This window comes from Meles meles, chromosome 11, assembly GCF_922984935.1.
Source record: "Meles meles chromosome 11, mMelMel3.1 paternal haplotype, whole genome shotgun sequence".
In the NCBI taxonomy this organism is placed as follows: Eukaryota; Metazoa; Chordata; class Mammalia; order Carnivora; family Mustelidae; genus Meles; species Meles meles.
The window spans coordinates 82,923,971-82,940,774 of NC_060076.1; the positions used below are offsets into that span (position 1 = coordinate 82,923,971).

At 44.8% G+C, this 16,804-nt stretch overlaps 1 protein-coding gene across 1 annotated transcript in view; it reads right to left on the reverse strand.

The window, feature by feature from the left end:
- The window catches only part of OSTF1 (osteoclast stimulating factor 1), a 53,212-nt gene extending 36,574 nt beyond the window's left edge, over nucleotides 1-16,638 (reverse strand). Inside the window, exon 1 of the mRNA XM_046022485.1 lies at nucleotides 16,415-16,638. Within this exon, the coding sequence (XP_045878441.1) occupies nucleotides 16,415-16,448 (34 nt within the window). The 5' untranslated portion in view covers nucleotides 16,449-16,638. The remainder of the gene's footprint in view (nucleotides 1-16,414) is intronic.
- Between the last annotated feature and the right edge of the window lie 166 nt (nucleotides 16,639-16,804).

Genomic DNA, 16,804 nt, shown 5'->3' on the forward strand with positions numbered 1-16,804 from the left:
AGTCCTTGGAATTTAACTAAAAAAGGCAACACTGGTCACACCGCTTTCTTGCAAAAGGCAAGATGAACCCGAGGGCAGAAACACGACAGCCAACAATTGGTTACTCTGTGACCCAGGAACTAAGACGGTTTTGCATTTTTTAATGGTTGGGGGCAAGTGGGAGGGTCAAAGAATATTACTATTTCAAGACACATGAAAATTATCTGAAATGTAAATTGCAGTGTCCGTAAATAAAGTTTTATTGGAAAAACAGAGCCCGTATTTGCACACCATCTATGGCTGCTTTCGCTCTGCGATGGCAGAATTGAATTGTTGTCAACAGAAACCATCTGTGATCCACAAAGCCTAGAATATTTCCCAATTGGACCTTTATCGAAGAAAGTCTGCATCCCCCTCTCCTCTGGTCCCTTTTCCTGTTGGTAACAAGTCAGACCATAGGAGCATCACAGCATGAAGGGCCCAAATCGGTCTCTCACAGACCATAAGCAGTGTGGTTCTCAGCCCCATCCTATGTGAAATGACTGGTCATCTATACACCTAAGGTTGAAACAGAAGATCCTCTGACACTAAAATCTTTCATCCAAAATGGTATTACCCATCTAAACTCATATTTATGGGACACCTACCATGTGCCAGGCACCATACAAAGTGCTGACTTGCTGCAACTCACTTGATCCTCAAAGTAATCCTGGGCCAAAAATACTTTATGTATTTAGCCCATTTTACAGATGAGAAAACTGAGATTAGAGAAGTAAAGTAGCTACTCCAGGTCTACATAGCTAAAAAGGGGGGCAGAGATGGGTTTAAACCCAGGCCGTCTGACTCAGAGCTCATGCTCTGAACTCTGGATGTGGCCAGAGATCTGAGCTTTTGATGCCCACACGCTGGGATTCAGGGAGACAAACCAATGTACATAAAGCACTGAGTGCTGTTCCTGAGGCACTTTCTGTGCCCGCAAGTGTTAGCTATTATGAACTGCTACAAATCTTTAGCTAATCTTGGGGGGCTATTCCTTGCGTCTTTATCCCCACTATCAAGGCAGCCATTTACCCAAATCCCAGTCCTCTAGATCCGAGAATTTAACATTTACAACACCCCAGCCAAGAAATCTTCATGCTTTTGTTAAGCCAACAAAGCACGATATGTAATATTATACCTCTTATGGACAATTCAAGGATTCGATGTGAGTTTAAAATTGTCATTTTTGAACCCTAAAGCTACTATCTTTAATCTGCTCAAGCCACCATAACAAAATGCCACAGACTGGGTAGTCTGAACATTAATTTCTCACCATTCTGGAGGCTGAGAAGTCCAACATCAAGATATTACCCAATTTGGTTTCTGGTGAGAACCCTCTTTCTGGTGAGAACCCTCTTCCTGGCTGCTTGCCGACCATGTGCTCACATGGCCCTTCCTGTGTGCAAGGACACACAGAGAGAGTCTCTCTTATAAAACGACTAACCCCACCACATGGACCCCCACCTTCATGGCCTCCTCTAAACCTAATGCTTCCTCGAGGCCCGTCTCCAGATACCATCACACTGGGGGTTAGGGCTTCAACACAGGAACTTTGGGGGCACATAAACATTCAGCCCACATTCAGCACCTATGAATACAGAATTACAGAAAAAACAGAACATGTAAAGGTGAACACATGTTGGAATAGAGGTCCAACAACAGTAACTTAAAAAGGTTTATTGTGACCTTGAAAAATCAGCTTTTCGTGGGGGGGCTCTTGAGAACTTGCTTTAGATTCTTTCTCGCCTTCTGCCCCTCCCCCACCCCCAGAGCCCGCACACACAGCCCCCTTCTCTCTCAAATTAAAAAAAAAAAAAAAAAAAAAAAAAAAATCAGCTTTCTGAGGATGTGATTATGCTTTAGTGTTACATAAAAAAGGCTGATAGTAATATGATATTTATGATCACCTGTGCAAAACAAAGATATGCATGGAATAAACAGTTGAAGAAAATATAAAAATGCTAACAATTACTTTGGGTGATACTACTATAAGCCACGTTTATTTTCTTAATTTTCTCAGTTGTCCATAAAGAATAAGAAGTCCATATATTATCAGGAAATTATGTTTTCTTTAATGCCCTACTGAAACGTAACTTACATGTTATTTGTACTCAATCAACAGGTTCTTTTTTTTTTTTTTTTTTGTATTTTAAAGGTATTATTTATTTGAGAGAGCATGTGTGTATGGGAAGGGGAGGCAAGGGAGGGAACCTCAAACAGATTCCATGCTGAATACCGGGCCGGATGCAGGGCTTGATCTCATGACCCTGAGATCATGACCTGAGCCAAAACCAAGAGTCAGAGGCTTACCCGACTGAGCCACCCAGGCACCCTAGCAGAGTATTTTTTTTTATTATGAGCCCTCTTTGTCTCCTTGATCTCACCACACACACACACACACACACACACAATCGCTGGGGAGACTAGCAACCACAATGCCAACTGTGCTCAGAGGGGTGCGAATTCAAGTGGAGGGAAGCGTATGTCATGCCGACCGTGAGGCGACTCATAGGTCAGTGCAGGCTGTACCAGAGACGGCATCCACTTTGTTTTTGGCAGGATAAGAGGAGTTGCCAATGAAAGAGGGGCAGGGCAGACCCAGAATACAGACACAGAACGCTGGAGACCAGGACGAGCGGTGGAGGAAACACGTGCCTGAGGCCGGGCGGGAGACACGCTGACTAGGGACCTGAGCACAGATAGGGCATGGCTTTCTCAGACATTTCTGAGACCCACATTAAGAAATATATTGTACATCAGGGCTTAGGAAACACACACACAATGAAAAACTGTTTCACAAAAAATACTTACCCCTACTTTGAATGATCCCCTCTGAAATTTTCTATTCTTGCTCTATTCTCTTTCCTTCTTTTTTTATTGAGATGCTAGTCACAACAGGGGTGCCTGGGTGGTTCGGTCGATTAAGTATGTGACTCTTGGATTTGGCTCAGGTCTAGGTCATGATCTCAGGGTTGTGAGAGTGAGTCCCTTCGAAGAACTCTGTGTTCTGCTGAGAGTCTGCTTTTGAGTCTCTCCTCCTCTGTCCCTATCCCCTGTGCTCATTTGTGTGCTCTCTCTCTCTCCCCAAAATAAATAAATCCTTAAAAAAAAAAAAGATGCTAGTCGTGACAAACTATAGAGACTTCATGATCTACCACTGGGTCACCACTCACAGTCTGAAAAAAACAGCAGGCCAGAGCATTTAACTTATGTGTATAACCACTCTCCAGAGACCAAATGGGAATTTATTCAGATTTAGGTATCTGGTACTCATGGCAATAATGAAACACTCTCTGAATACAAAATACTAAAAATGGCCTTGGAAATTATTTTTAATTCAAGAGAATTTTTTTAATTTGAGCAAATAATAAATGGACAAGCTTAAACTTCAGACTTCATGAACGCCCAATTCACTGGAAAATTACAGTTGTATTTAGGAAATAAAAAGCTGCTTAAAAAAAAAATGGCCTTGGTCTTCGCCCTCTAATAAAGACTCATGCCAGGAAGACAACAGGATGATAAAAATGTCTCCTTTATTTAAAACAGAATCCTTTTAAACCCTGATACAGGGATAAAGATATACACTGTATCTAAGAACAAAAAAAGAGAAACTCTCTAGAGACATAGACCCAAGCTTAAACAAGGTGCTTACTTGAAGTTTACCTGATAGATACACAGGGGCCAGAGCTGTAGCTGAGGGCATTTTTCTATTTCTACTCAATACAAAGGCTCTCGTATACTAATACAAACTCTGGATGAATGAGAAATATTATCAAACACAGCAGGAAAAACTAAGTAGAGAGCAATGAATAAGCAATAACCTTGAAACTGAGTTCCTCTCATTCAGCAAACGAAAGGATTCAAATTTTCTGCAGCACATACAAGAAACTCTGCCAAAACCCATGTCCCGGGCGCCTGGGTGGCTCAGTTGGTTAAGCAACTGCCTTCAGTTCAGGTCATGATCCTGGAATCCCAGGATCGAGTCCCGCATCCGGAGCGGGGAGTCTGCTTCTCCCTCTGACCCTTCCCCATCTCGTGCTCTCTCATTCTCTCTCTCAAATAAATATATAAAATCTTAAAAAAAAAAAAAAAATCCCAAATTACAACAGAACCCAAACTAGGGAGTGGGTCCAGAGAGGACAACGATAGGAAACCAACAAGAGGTCTACCATAGTTACTTCTTCATCAGCTACTTACTAAGACAACAGCCTTTAAATTGGAAACTATTTCCCTAATTTCAGCCTCTCTCAAGACACACAAGGGTGCCCCTTCACAAGGTTCACTAAGTGTTCCTGAGGGCCGCATTCGGATTGACTGTGAAAGTGCTGAGCCTCACTTGGTGGCCCTGGACACACGGGCCAGGACACGCTGGTGGAAGCTCCGCCCACCGGCATCCCAGGGCCACATGCACATGGCACCTTGCTGAAGGTGTAGCCCAGGCAGGGGGATGAACCCGGTGACTGACCCATTCTTCCTCCCAACTTGCCTGGGTCCCCAAAGTCCAGACTGTTTATGGGAGGGAGGGGCTAGACAGAAGTCTGGAGATCTGGGAAGACCCAAAGAGTCCAAGTAACTCCAGAAAAGGCCAGGGGAGAATGTTAAACCCAAAGAAATGCTCAGGTGTTTTCCCAAACCAGAATTAGACCTGGGGAGGAGGAAGAAGGATGTGAGAGAATGAACTTGGATTTCCCCTGAAGGGCGGCAAGGCAGGACAAATGAAAAACTGTGGCTTTCTGGGGTTGTAATTAAAACGGGGTAATTACAGGACCATTCTTGTGAAAATCTCCCTAACCTCTGGGCAGGAGCCGGGATGGCAATCCCCAGGGTCATACACTCACATTCAACAACTAACCTCAGCAGCTCTAAGACCACAGCACCTTCCACACCCATTCCTGGGGCTGCAACGAGCTCCCGGAATTTGTGTGTGTTGTTAACTCTTTTTCATTAACGATCATTTATCAGTCTCTGAACCGTGGGGTCATTGGTGGGGGGAAGGCAGGGGACTGAGACACTGGAATTTTCCCTAAAATGTCTAGGAATACCTCAGCCCCCTCCCAAACCCTTGAGCCTGAAGAAACATTTGCTGTTTACAATGTGGAGGGGATGACAGTGAAAATCACTTCTGTCCCCGGGGAGAGAAGAGGAAAACTCAATGTTCTCCAGGACAGTAGTTTCCCACCAATATGCAGTGGCTGTGTAAACTGCAGGCTTTCCTAATAATTACTAGGAATTTGCTCTCCCTCAGTTCCCACTGTCCAGCTGCAGAAGTAAGGGTCTTTGCTCATCATCTGTTCTAACAAATCGCAACTCTTTGCCTACGGTCTTAAGACATTTGGCAGAAAATGAACACTTGGTTTTTAATTATGAACAGAATTTTTTGAGTTCTAACATTATAGCAATAACATTTATTCCCATCAACACAATGCTACATTCTTAAATTTGTCACTATAACCCTATGTGTATATAAATGTTGTTTTCTTTCAAAAAAAAAAAAAAAAAAAGAGAGGCACCTGGGTGGCACAGTTGGTCAAGCATCCAAATCTTGGTTGCAGCTCTGGGTTGTGAGATCAAACCCCACTTGGGGCTCCACAATGAGCACAGAGACTGCCTGGGATTGTCTCTCCCTCTCCCTCTGTCCCTCCCACTCATGCACAGAAACTCGTCCTCAATCTCTCTCTCTCAATTTTTTTTTTTTAAAGGCTTCTGGTTTCTGTGTGAGCCCTAAAAACTTACAAAGCGATGGGTGGGCTAAGAGAGAAGCTCTGAAACCTTCCTGAGACTTTCTACCAAGCAAGCTCTGAACTTGAATCCATGGCTTAAAACGGTCACCTCCAAAATGGACAGGAAAAAGATGGGAGAACAGTATTTTGCAGATTTAATTTCAAAAAACTAGCAGAATATATATATTCTTAGAGCTCAAATCTACAAGCTTGATGTTACTGAGTTATAGTTAACTTTACATGTTTTCCAAACATTAAAAGTCCTCAACATCCCATTAGCCATTCATGAATTATATACATACACAGGCACACACACACACACACACACACACACACACATATTTTTTTGCAATTGTCCCAACTAGAATCTCATGGGACACATTTCTGCAAGGCCACCCAAGGTAACCTTCCTCCAGGCAACTGAGAAAAAAAGCAGAACAGACAAAACAAACTCCTCTGTCCTTCGTAGCTAGAGTCTAAGTGAAGTCAGAGCAGGCGGGGCACTGGGTGGCTCCCTCAGATAACCATCTGACTCCTGATTTTGGCTCAGGTCACGTCGTAGGGGTCACGATCCTGGGGTTGGGAGACGGGAGTCCTACAACGGGCTCAGTATTCAGTGCAGAGTCTACTTGAGATTCTCTTCCTCTGCCTGTGCCCCTCCCCCTGCTCATGCTCTCACTCTCCTTCCCTCTCTCAAATAAATAAAATTAAAAAACAAAACAAAACAGTAGACACAGACCCATACTAGTCTTTCGGTCACAGTACATCAGAAAGGCACAGATGTGATGGCCAAAGGTCCATGTGACAGGGAGCAGTATCCAAGAAGGGAAAAAGCAGCCAATGACCAAGACTCAGGAGAGACTAAGGAGTAGATTTCCCAGTGCTGCTAAACACAAAGAGTGCTAGGCCAGATGTCAAGACACAGGGGAGACCTGGTACCAAGCAAAAATCAGAAAATGGGCAGGAGCCCACTGTGGAGAACAGAGCTCCTACCAAGCCAGGGTCAAGTGCTGGGCACCCTTCAGAGCCTCAGTACTTAGGTACAGAACTGGTCCTCGAGAGTAGGAAGGCATTGGGCAAGGACAAGAGGCAGCCCTGCGGAGGGGACAGGCTCCCTGAAAGAGGAAGTAGACGGTCACCCTAAGCAGTGACTCCCATTTCTCAGAGGCCCAAGTCCCAGAGGGCAGCTGCTTGGGTGACTCTAATGAAGAACCTAAGTGCGGAGGAATCCCTAACATCATCATCATCATCGTTATTATCATTATTATTATTCCCTATTATTATTATTCCCTAACAGAAAAATGAGGTTGAGAACACTGTCGAGCTGACGCACCATTCAGAGATGAACTCTGGAGGGACAGGTTTCTGTTGCAATGCTCCACAGCCAGCTTCCTTACCTAAAAAAAAAAAAAACCCACCAAGAATACTTTCTGTTCCCTGGGTTACTATCGACAAACCTGCATTGACTCATCAAAACAAGAGGCCCAAATGCAGCCCTAGAATCCTGTAAACCTGCGTAAGCAACATTTTAGAGAACGTCTTCAGATTCTGGTGTTTTCAAGCAAGAAAATCTAAGACTCTCTGGAACCTTCCAAATCTGGAGTCTGAGATACCTGCCAACTGGGGCAAAAGGCAAGAGTGACTTCGCTCAGCCTGGCTGCCCCTAGCAGGCTCAGAGACCTAGGACTTGGAGGCGGGTCCCCGAACGTAATGGATTGGGTCAAGAGGTTTCTAGAAGACAGAGCCACCCCAGAATACTCTCCAGGAGGAAGTCATTTCTTCGTCTCATGCGAGTGAGTTGATTTAAGTCTCTCCGCCTTGATGAGGGATTCCCTTAATAGAATCTACAAGTTTCCCAGAATCAAGCAAAACCCCTGGAGTGCAGGGATGCCAGAAAGACTTCAAGGCTGCCTCCAGACCCTTGTTAAGGGGCCAGAGACAGACCCTCCAGCAGGAGAGTAAACCAGCTGGTCTCTAAGACCTTTCTTAATTTAAATTCAGATCACCTCAGGCTCCCTGGAAATCAGGAGCAAGAGACTAGGAAAGGACTCCTGTTCAGGGCATTCTTTAGTCCCAAGAATATTAAATCAGAGTAGTTTATCGAATTCTAAGGGATGCTAATGAGTTTTAAATTCCCACGCTAATCAAAATGCAAATACAAAACTCTCCCCTCAACTCAGACCCCAAGAATAAGTTGAGGAATTTGCCTTGTGACAGCACCCAAACATAAAGTGGGAAACAACAAGCAAGAATCCATTAGGAGGAAGTGGCCACATCAGTCCCACCAGTGACTGAAGTGACTTTGAGCTGTGACTCTAACACATGGCTTCCCCCTAAACACCACAGCTATTGTTGACGTCCTGACAAACGGATATGCAGATGTGAACACAGAGGACCCAAGGGCCGGCACTCCAAGTCTCGCTTTCTGCGTGGGAAGTATGGTTTTCCACAAACTGTTAGCACAAGGCAAATGGCTTTTCCCTTTAATTCAGAACAAATTTCTCCAGGTCACAGCTTCCACGTGTGTCCACCCTGTCTCCCTGGTTTTTCTGAGAGAAGACTAGCCCTATGCAGTCAAGCAAACGAAGAGAAGGGACATCGAGTGATATCATTTTGCCCCAAGTGATCTCATTTTGCCTGAGTTCAATGATGGTCTCCCCTCTTCTGCCTACCAAACTCCGACACAGCATTCCAGATTCTGCTTAAATTTCCCCTCTTAGATGACACCCTCCCAGTTTCCTCAAACTCTCTGCCTTGGACTGCCCAGCCTCTCGACTGCCATCTCCTAGCCCATGGATCATGAAGTTTCTGTTTAAGGCATGCTCACACGTTTTTGGTAGGAAGGTCTAGTGGTAAAACTTCTTTGGAGAGCATTTTGGAAAAGTCTATGAAAATGACATTGCGGGGCGCCTGGTGGCTCAGTGGGTTAAAGCCTCTGCCTTCGGCTCAGGTCATGATCTCAGGGTCCTGGGATCGAGCCCCGCATAGGGCTTCCTACTCACTCAGCCAGGAGCCTGCTTCCCCCTCTCTCTCTGCCTGCCTCTCTGGCTACTTGTGATCCCTGTCTGTCAAATACATAAATAAAATCTTAAAAAAAAAAAAAAAAAAAAGAAGGAAGAAAGGAAGGAAGGAAGGAAGAAAGAAAGAAAGAAGAAAGAAAGAAAACGACATTGCCCATACACTCTGGTACAACAATCCACTGCCAGGACCGTCCCTCAGGGATTTACTCCTACCCTAGTAAGGAACAAGGCTGTTGTAACTAACTAAACAGGCAAACAATCTAGATGTACATCAATGGATATCCGATTAAACAGACACAATGCACTGTCAAGCCTTGTTCAAAAGCACCTGGGGAGGGGCACCTGGATGGCTCAGTGGGTTAAACCTCTGCCTTCGGCTCAGGTCTTGATCTCAGGGTCCAGGGATCGAGCTCCACATTGGGCTCTCTGCTCAGTGGGGAGCCTGCTTCCTCCTCTCTCTCTCTCTCTGCCTGCCTCTCCAACTACTTGGGGTCTCTGTCTGTCAAATAAATAAATAATATCTTAAAAAAAAAAAAAAAGCATATGGGGAGCTCTCTCTGTGCTGTTATCTGCAATGTTGTCCCCAAACTCCTTTAATATACTTGAGTATCTCTTCTTCAGAGGGAGGGGGATTTTTTTTTGAAGTTGCTGGTTTTTTTTTTTTTTTAAGACTTTATTTTTGCCAGGGAGAGAGAGAGCATAAGCAGGCAGAGGGGAGGAGGGAGAAGCAAACTCCCGCTGAGCTGGGAGCCTGACAATGGGCTCGATCCCAGGACCCTGGGATCATGACCTGAGCCAAAGGCTGATTTTTACCCAACTAAGGCACCCCCGTGCCCAGCTTTTTTGAAGTATTGACAAATTGATAGAAAATCTTTTTTTTTAAAGATTTTATTTACTTATTTGTCAGAGAGAGCAAGTGCACACAAGCACACAAGCAAGGGGAGCACCAGAGGGAGAGGGAGAAACAGGCTCTCCGCTGAGCAGGGAGTCTGCTATGGAGCTCCATCCCAAACCTGAGCCAAAGGCAGACGCTTAACCAACTGAGCCACCCAGGCAATCCAAAGTGATAAGAAAATCTTGATGTGACAGCTCACATCAGCCCACTGAAAGTTGTTTCTGCATCCCTCTCCTGCTCTCCCTCTGCCTCTCTCTTTCTCTCTGTCTCTTTCTCTCATGTATTTTGTCTTCCCCTGAACATTAAGCAACTGAGTACTACTTTGGCAATGGTTTTCACTGGACATGAGGTATGAAGTAAAGGGGACCAGAATATGCCACCCATCAGTATGCCACTTGGTGTAAGAATTATTTTGACCCAAACTGACCTCTATGAGAATAAACAGACACATAAGAACTCTCTGCCTTCCCATTTGCCTAAAAGCAGGGCATAAATTCCCCTTGTAAAGGAGTTCTGCTCCATACAAGAGAACAACTCTTACTATCAGATGGAGATGACATCTAAATGTGTCAGTATAAAGAAACCTTACTAAAATAACCCTTAGCTTCCACTAGTTTCCCCATATATCTACCTTCCCACAATTTACAGCCTCTAGAAAACAAAACCCCTCTTTCCTTGCGTCACTTCTCCACAATGTATCACCCTTTGTTAAAATGGCCCATAAGCTTCCAAATCTACCCCTTCTTTGGATTTTCACCTCTTTTCTGCACAGCCCCTGTGCAGGTAAACCTGAAAACATCGATTAAACTTGTATGCCTCTTCTTCCTGTTAATCTGATTTTGTGTCAGCTTAATTTGCAGGATCCAGAAACAGAACATAAGAGGGTAGAGAGGAAAGGTTTTTTTTCCCTCCCTTACACAAGTGTGTCAGAAAAGCTCATGGCACTAGTCACACTGGAATCGAGATGTACGAACATTGAAACTTAAGAGGGAGGGGAACCCACTATTTCCAGAACTAGTGCTGATGGATACTGCCTGCAGCCTTTGCTGCTTTATAGTGAAGCTTTAAGAGGTACCCAACCATGGCCTACCCCACCTTCTTCCAGACAAAGACTTTGTTATGTATCAAGACTTTGTATTTATTTGCCATGAACAAAAAAGTTTAGTTGCTGCAAAGTTACAAGAAAACAAAAGGTTATTCTACTCTCAAAAAGTGTCTAGGGGCGCCTGGGTGGCTCAGTGGGTTAGAGCCTCTGCCTTCGGCTCAGGTCATGATCTCAGGGTCCTGCAATCGAGACCCCGCATCGGGCTCTCTGCTCGGCGGAGAGCCTGCTTCCCTTCCTCTCTCTCTCTGCCTGCCTCTCTGCCTACTTGTGATCTCTGTCAAATAAATAAATAAAATCTTTGAAAAAAAAAAAAAGTGTCTGATAGCCTAATACAGATGCACTGAAAGAGGGGAGTTAAACAACAAAATTGCAAATAATACAATCACATATGTTAATGAAGGTGACTGCCCAACGAAAGCTGGTCCAATCTAATGGAGTCTTCATAGATTTCTCTGCCCAAAAAGCACAGCTTCCACTTAAAGCTTGTGTTCCATTCCCAGGTCAAACCAACCACTTCCTAGCTCTGAGACCTTAAGTGGTTTACTTAACCTCACTAAGTCCTACTTCACCCATAAAAATGGGGATATTAGGACCCACCTCATAGGGAAGTTAGAATAATTAAATGAGATGGAGCATATCAAGCACTTTGCACAGTACCAGACACTCAGGGCCAAATAAATGCTAAGTATTACTATTACAATCATCACCATCGTTCTGGAATTTCCAAAATGCTTCCTGAACTTTGATGCCACCAGGCATCAGTGGAACATGAAGTTTAAGAAGGACACTTCCTATATGTATATTTCCAGCCAATCCCACACTCTCGCCTTTGACTAATTCATTTGTTCAGAGGGGGAAAAAATACACAAAAGTTCAGATCATTTTAGAGGAAGCCTTTTTGTCCTCTCGAAAATGTTATATAAGCAGCATATAGGTGACATCTTTGAAGTTTATGATGTTTTTACTGTAAATACAAAAGAACCCCAAATACTGACATTTGCTTCTTCAAAGTCCCATGAATTTATTTTCCTAAGACACATAAAATATTTATGCTGCTTTACTTCCACCAAAATCAATAAGTCATTTGAAAGAACTGGTCAAGGTCAGACCTCTGGCTTCCAACTACAGTGGAGGGTTATCAAACCGGCTTGGAACAAAATGATTCTAGTCCAAATCTCACTCAATATCCTTTGGCCATTTTTATAGGATACAGTCTCAGAATAAAGTCTCTTTTAAAAAGAAGTTTTGGGGGTGCCTGGGTGGCTCAGTGGGTTAAGCCTCTGCCTTTGGCTCAGGTCATGATCTCAGTGTCCTGGGATCGAGCCCCATATCGGGCTCCCTGCTCAGCAGGGAGTCTGCTTCTCCCTCTGCTTTTGACCCTCCCCCTGCTTGTGCTCTCTTACATGCTCTCTCTCAAATAAATAAATAAAATTTTTAAAAAAAGTTTTTGTGAGAACACAAGGTGCCGTCTACACTCTGCCATGCCCTGCGGGTTCACCCTAATTGAACTGCAAGGCTTGGGAGGGTGGCCGACAAGAACCAAAGTGCTTGATGTATAAACCTGAGAGGCCACATTGGTCCTGAAGAAGGAGGAGGGTCCCATGAAGAATGAGCTGAAGACTATGAAACATGACACTTTTTAACAGGCTGAGCACCTTGGTGGCACATCTAACAATGGGAGGGGAGAGTTTCAATGACAGATCTTGAGTGGCCAAAAGTGACCCTACAGAAAGACCTCAGTAGGAAGGGCGCCTGGGTGGCTCAGTGGGTTAAGCGTCTGCCTTCCGCTTGGGTCATGGTCCCAGGGTCTTGGGATGGAGCCCCGCATCGGGTTCCCTGCTCGATGGGGTAGTTACTTCTCCCTCTTCCCCGCTCAGGCTCTCTCACTCTCTCGCTCTCTTGCACTCTCTTTCTCTCTCTCTCTCAAATAAATGAATAAAAATCTTAAAAAAAAAAAAAAAGACATCAGTAGGCAAGGAAAGGTCTGAAACATGACAACTGATTTTTCAAGCAGAGCTTCGGCAACAGTATACCCACTATAGGAAACAAGACAATTAAGAGTAAGACACTTGAAAATTGAAACTGAGACTCCATTCGGAAAATAACTGTCTGTATTTTCTTTTTTTAATGAAATGGATTTGATGAAGAAAAATAACACCTGAGAGAAAGCAGTGATTATCACTAGATAGGTAGGGATAATATTTATATTTTCATACATTTTTCTATATGTATTTTCTAAATTTCCCATAAAAAATATATTACAAGGTTTGAAGAAAAGAAGAAGAAAAAAATATTACTTTTATTTTTAATGACGAGATTTTTTCCTAACAAAACGGGTAAAAGATCAGCCATCCAATTACGGATAGGGGTCAACTTAAGTTATTATCTATAGATACCTAAGTCTCCCCCATCAGACTCAATATTTTCACAGATGAGACCTTATTTTATTGTTCCCAGGAACCCCAATGTCTAGCACAGGGCCCAAAACATTAGCTGCATATACCAAGAAATGTTTAGCAAATGAATTTTCAATGTGGCTACAAACCCAAAATCTGGTATAACCTTAGGAAGGTGCAAAAGAAAACAGTCTCTTTACGGGATATATGCCAATCATCCCAATATATACACTACTCTTCATCATAGTTTAACATCCCTTGTTACTCAAATCTTCCATTAAGTCTTTTGTCCTCCCTCCCCCAGCTCCCCTCCCTTCAGCACCGCCTATGGAATTGAACCATGTTGTTTTGCTGGGGGTCTTGGCCTACAGGAAGCTAGAGGCACCACCACCAGGATGTCCCCCTTGTGTTTCTTACAGAGATGTGCGGTCCGCTCCAACACTTTGAGAGGCCCCAGGGGAAGTTTTTTGGATCTCAGTACCATCAACATATCTCTTCTCTGAGAAAGTAACACATTTTATTGTTACAAAGAGTAGGAATCTTATAATTGATTTTTTTACCTTTATGCAGGAAACCAAGAGCCAAATCTATAGCCACTCTTCAGAAACCTTGGTGGACCTTAGGACACACATGTCTGTAAGTTAACCTTTCCTCTGCTTCCCTCTTATTCTTCCCTCTATATGGCCCTTTCTTTCTTTTTTTCTTTCCCTCTTTCTTAACTCTCATCTGTGATGAGGCTCAGTATAAACAAACCAGGAAATCAAAAATTTAATACAACCCTCAACTCCCAATTCCAAGCAGCTTCAGACACTTTCCACCCATGCATCTTGCCTGCAGGATAAGAAAGTAAAGCTCACTCTCCTCATGGCTACCAACCCTTTCTGTTCATCTGTGACCACAAGATCTGACTGAGGATGAGAGGCATTTTCCTTTCCACTTCCACTCACTAGTTCTAAACTACACAAGACCTCACGCAGGAATGGTGATATAAGGCAGAAGAGCATTATGACTAGGAAGGCAGATTTTTTCTTTTTTTTTTTTTAAGATTTTATTTATTTATTTGACAGAGAGTGAGAGAGAGAGAACACAAGCGTGGGGAGTGGGAGAGGGAGAAGCAGGCTTCTGGCAGAGCGGGGTGCCTGTGTGGGGCTAGATCTTAGGACGCTGGGATCATCACCTAAACCAAAGGCAGATGCTTATCAACTGAGCCACCCTGGAGCTCCAGGAATGCAGATTCTTAAATCAGACTCCTTGAGTGCTTGCTAATCCTGCCTGCTCCTCCCCACTGGGCTGCTGACTCTGAGCAAGTGACTTAACCTTCTTGTGCCTTGCCTTAATTTCCCAATCTGTACAATGGAAACAATAATGGTCCTGACCTCACAGAGCTGTGGTGAGGAGCAAATGAGTTAATATATGTAAAGTGATTACATCAGTGCTGGACACACAGTAAATGTGTGGACCAGTATTATAATATGACAGTTTTGTTTCCAATTAAGCCAGGCCACCCAATGTTTCGAGTCGGACTGAAAGTAATATTTCTCATTGTAAATGCATAAACTAACAAACTGATTTCTATGGTGACCTTGAGTTTGGGTCTCATTTATATATCAGTGTGGGGTCAAAGCCATCTCTAAAACAGGAAACATTTTCAACCCTTTGCTTTCTGATTTGCTGAAGAGAAGAGGAAAGCAGCGGTTCCGACCGCGAAAATGGTTTCCTGGGTGTGTATCCCTAACTGGTAACAGTAAGATCCTCGACCAAACCAGTATATGCACGAGTCATGGACACGCTCACACACCACAGTCAGTGCCCCTCCAGCCGCAGCACTCACATCACTTAAAGTCTGGAGATGAAAAACCTCTTGAACAGCTAACTTCTCGGGACATTCTTTAAAATAAAGTACTTTGTTTAGCCAGCAAAGAACAACTCTGCTTTGTTGGGTGCCTGAAGTCCTGATTTACATCCAAATTGAGAAAGCTGCCACCTCCTACACGTGCACTTAAAATGCAAACCCCTCATCAGATTCCACTTATAAAAAAGCACAGAGCCCAATACTAGCCACACCCCATCTCTGCTCACCGCAAAGCCAAAGTCCCGGCAACTTCCTTCACACCCAGCCCAACAAAAAAATTTCAGTCCCCAGTGAATGACTGTCGAGTATAGGAGTATGTACCTAATTTTCATATAAAATGACTTGAAACCGCCACTGTGTGATGATGAAGAAAGAAAACTAGAAAATCATGAAAGCTCTAGTGCCTGCAACCAAGGTTACTTCGAAGTTTGAGGTAAGTGGATACATTTCAGCTCGTGCTATACTTAAATTAGGGGAGATTCTAAGGAAACGTCCCAAAGGGCATCAAAGCCATTTATTTATCTTCCACGTCCTACGTTTCCCCTAATCACTCACCAAATGAATGCACGAGTTTGTTACAGTATTGAATTGAAATACGTCACTCTCTTTTACATTCCCGAGTCTCCCTATCACAGAAAACATGCTAAGAATAGAATAAAAAATGCACAGACTATCGGCCACGACCAGCGCTTGGAGAGAACTGGTCACCTCGCCCTCTCCAGTTTCGCAGGGCAAACTCACTGGGGGAAGCCGAGGCAAAGGACTTGGACTGCACGATACAGGGACACTCCCGAAGAGCAACAGCCGAGATTACTCTGCCGCAGCCTACATTTTTCTCGCCGAGAGAGCTTGCGCACAGTTTTCCAAATGCTTTTCCCAAGATCCCGAGGGCAATTTCATACGCGGCTCCTCTCAAAAGTCCCAAAGGAGACTAGCTCCCTCACCCCACCCTGCAAACAGCGCACTTCCCGTTCGCTCTGGCCGGTCAAGAACTCTAAATTGACACTGCACACACACGGAAAAAAAAAAAAAAAGAGGAAGTGGCCAAAAGACCATTTCAAAGCATATATATAATTTCCCCCCCTAAGGGAATCAATATCCCCGTCTTCCAGTCAAACTTCAATGGGACGTAACCATCCCACCCACTAGAAAGTTGCAGCGAATGACAATATTACAATAGCGAGGGCGACTCCCCTTTAACCATAAAAAAAAAAAAAAATCCTCGAAATCCTCTTGCTATCCAAAACGATCCCTCCCTGCAGCGAACGCAACAAAGCGACCCATCCTGGCGGGTCGGTTCCCGAGAGCGAAGCTGCAGGCCGGGTATGTGCGCGGTCTGCCCTGCCAAGTGGCAGAGGAAGCGCAGGGCACCGCGGCGGCCAGGGGACACGGCGAGCGCCTCCCTTACCTGGTTTGACCGGTTTGGGTGGCGGCTTCGACATCGCGCTTCCTGGAGCGGCTGAGCCTCAAGACCAAGCACGAAAAGCCGGCCGAACGCCCCGCCAGCCGGCACTCCAGGGGCCCCAAAGTTTCTTTTTGTCGGGTTCGCAGCGGAGCGCCTTCAAGGATCTGCGCCCACCCTTGGCCGTCGGACGAGCGGACGCAGGCAGAGCCGCTCTGCGCGATGCCCCGCCCCGCCGTGCCGCCGCCCGAGCCTCCCGAGCGCGCGCCCCCGCGACGAGGAAGTGGCCGCCGTCTCGCCGAGCGCTAATTGGCTCTCGCGCTGGCAGCTTCGGCGAGGCGGGAGCGCGGGCGGCGAGCACGGCAGCGCGCGCAGCGGCGATGGCGCGGGCGGAAC